At 63.9% G+C, this 1,042-nt stretch overlaps 1 protein-coding gene across 1 annotated transcript in view; it reads right to left on the bottom strand.

Annotated features, from left to right (window-relative positions):
* Positions 1-1,042, bottom strand: part of PLCB3 (phospholipase C beta 3) — an 11,242-nt gene that overhangs the window by 8,344 nt on the left and 1,856 nt on the right. The window contains exons 5-7 of the mRNA XM_025193248.1: positions 903-1,042; positions 249-406; positions 26-108 (exon numbers count right to left, since the gene is read on the bottom strand). The exon at positions 903-1,042 is cut by the window's right edge and continues 2 nt beyond it. Of these exons, the coding sequence (XP_025049033.1) occupies positions 26-108; positions 249-406; positions 903-1,042 (381 nt within the window). The remainder of the gene's footprint in view (positions 1-25; positions 109-248; positions 407-902) is intronic.

Below are 1,042 nucleotides of genomic sequence, written 5' to 3'. Positions count from 1 at the left end.
CGGGGGCTCGTGGGGGGGCACTCACGAGTCGACGTGGTTCTCGAAAGACAGGATGACGGGGAACGGCGAGGTCTTGAAGGCGCTCTCCGCGATGGCCTCGATCACCTCCTGGGGGGGGCAGTGTCAGGAAAGGGGGTCCCCAGCTTGGGGCGGGGGGGCTCTGGCTGGGTGTCAGTGGGCCCTCATGGGGCCCCTGGTTGAGGTGTGGGGCTCCAGGGGTTCCCGGGCTGGGAGAGGTCCGGGGGTACCTTGAAGGAGACCTCAGTGGTCATGGTGAAGCCGTGGGTGATGAAGGGCTCCTCGTCGGGCGGGCGCCCCTTCCAGCAGTCCAGCTCGATGCAGCGGCACCCGCTCAATAGCACCTGCCGGTACATCTCCACCGAGGACGCGCCTGTCAGCTGTCCCGCTGTGCCCGGGGGGGGGGGGAGGAGGGGGTCAGCACCATGGCTGGCCTGGTCCCAGTAACACACCAGGACCCCCCAGCACCACCCCACCTTGGCCACGTTCACCTTGAGCCTGCCACTGCTCCCAGTCTTCCAGCCTGGCTGGTTCCAGCGATACTGCTATACTGGTCCCAGTAACACGGCTCTAGTGGGCCCTGTTTCCCAGCCGTACAGCTCCCAGGAACACTGCCATACCAGTCTCAATCACCCGGCCATGATGGTGCAGGTCATCTCCCCATACTGGGTCTAGTTTCCCAGCCACATTGGTCCCAATAACCCAGCTGTACAAGCCCCAGTTCCCAGCCTTGCTGGTCCCAATAACTTGGCCATACTGGTTGCAGTAACTCCGTCATGCTGGTCCTAGTAACCTCACCACACTGGTCCCAGTTTCCCAGCCATCCTGGAACTGTGAGGAGCCCAGGGGCACATAGGGGTCCCCAGGGGGGTCGCGGGGGGCACCTGTGAGGTAGGTGTTGTGGGAGGAGTTGATGAAGTAGCTGCTCAGGGGCTGGGTCATGTCATCGCTCAGGTCCAGCTTCTCGGGGGCCACAATCCCGTTCTCGTCCCCGCCCAGGAAGCGCCCGAAGCCCTCAAGTGAC

This window comes from Alligator sinensis, unplaced genomic scaffold, assembly GCF_000455745.1.
Source record: "Alligator sinensis unplaced genomic scaffold, ASM45574v1 scaffold1860_2, whole genome shotgun sequence".
Classification (NCBI taxonomy): Eukaryota; Metazoa; Chordata; order Crocodylia; family Alligatoridae; genus Alligator; species Alligator sinensis.
Note: the sequence above shows the minus strand (reverse complement) of the source record. Positions and strands in the feature narration are given on the sequence as shown.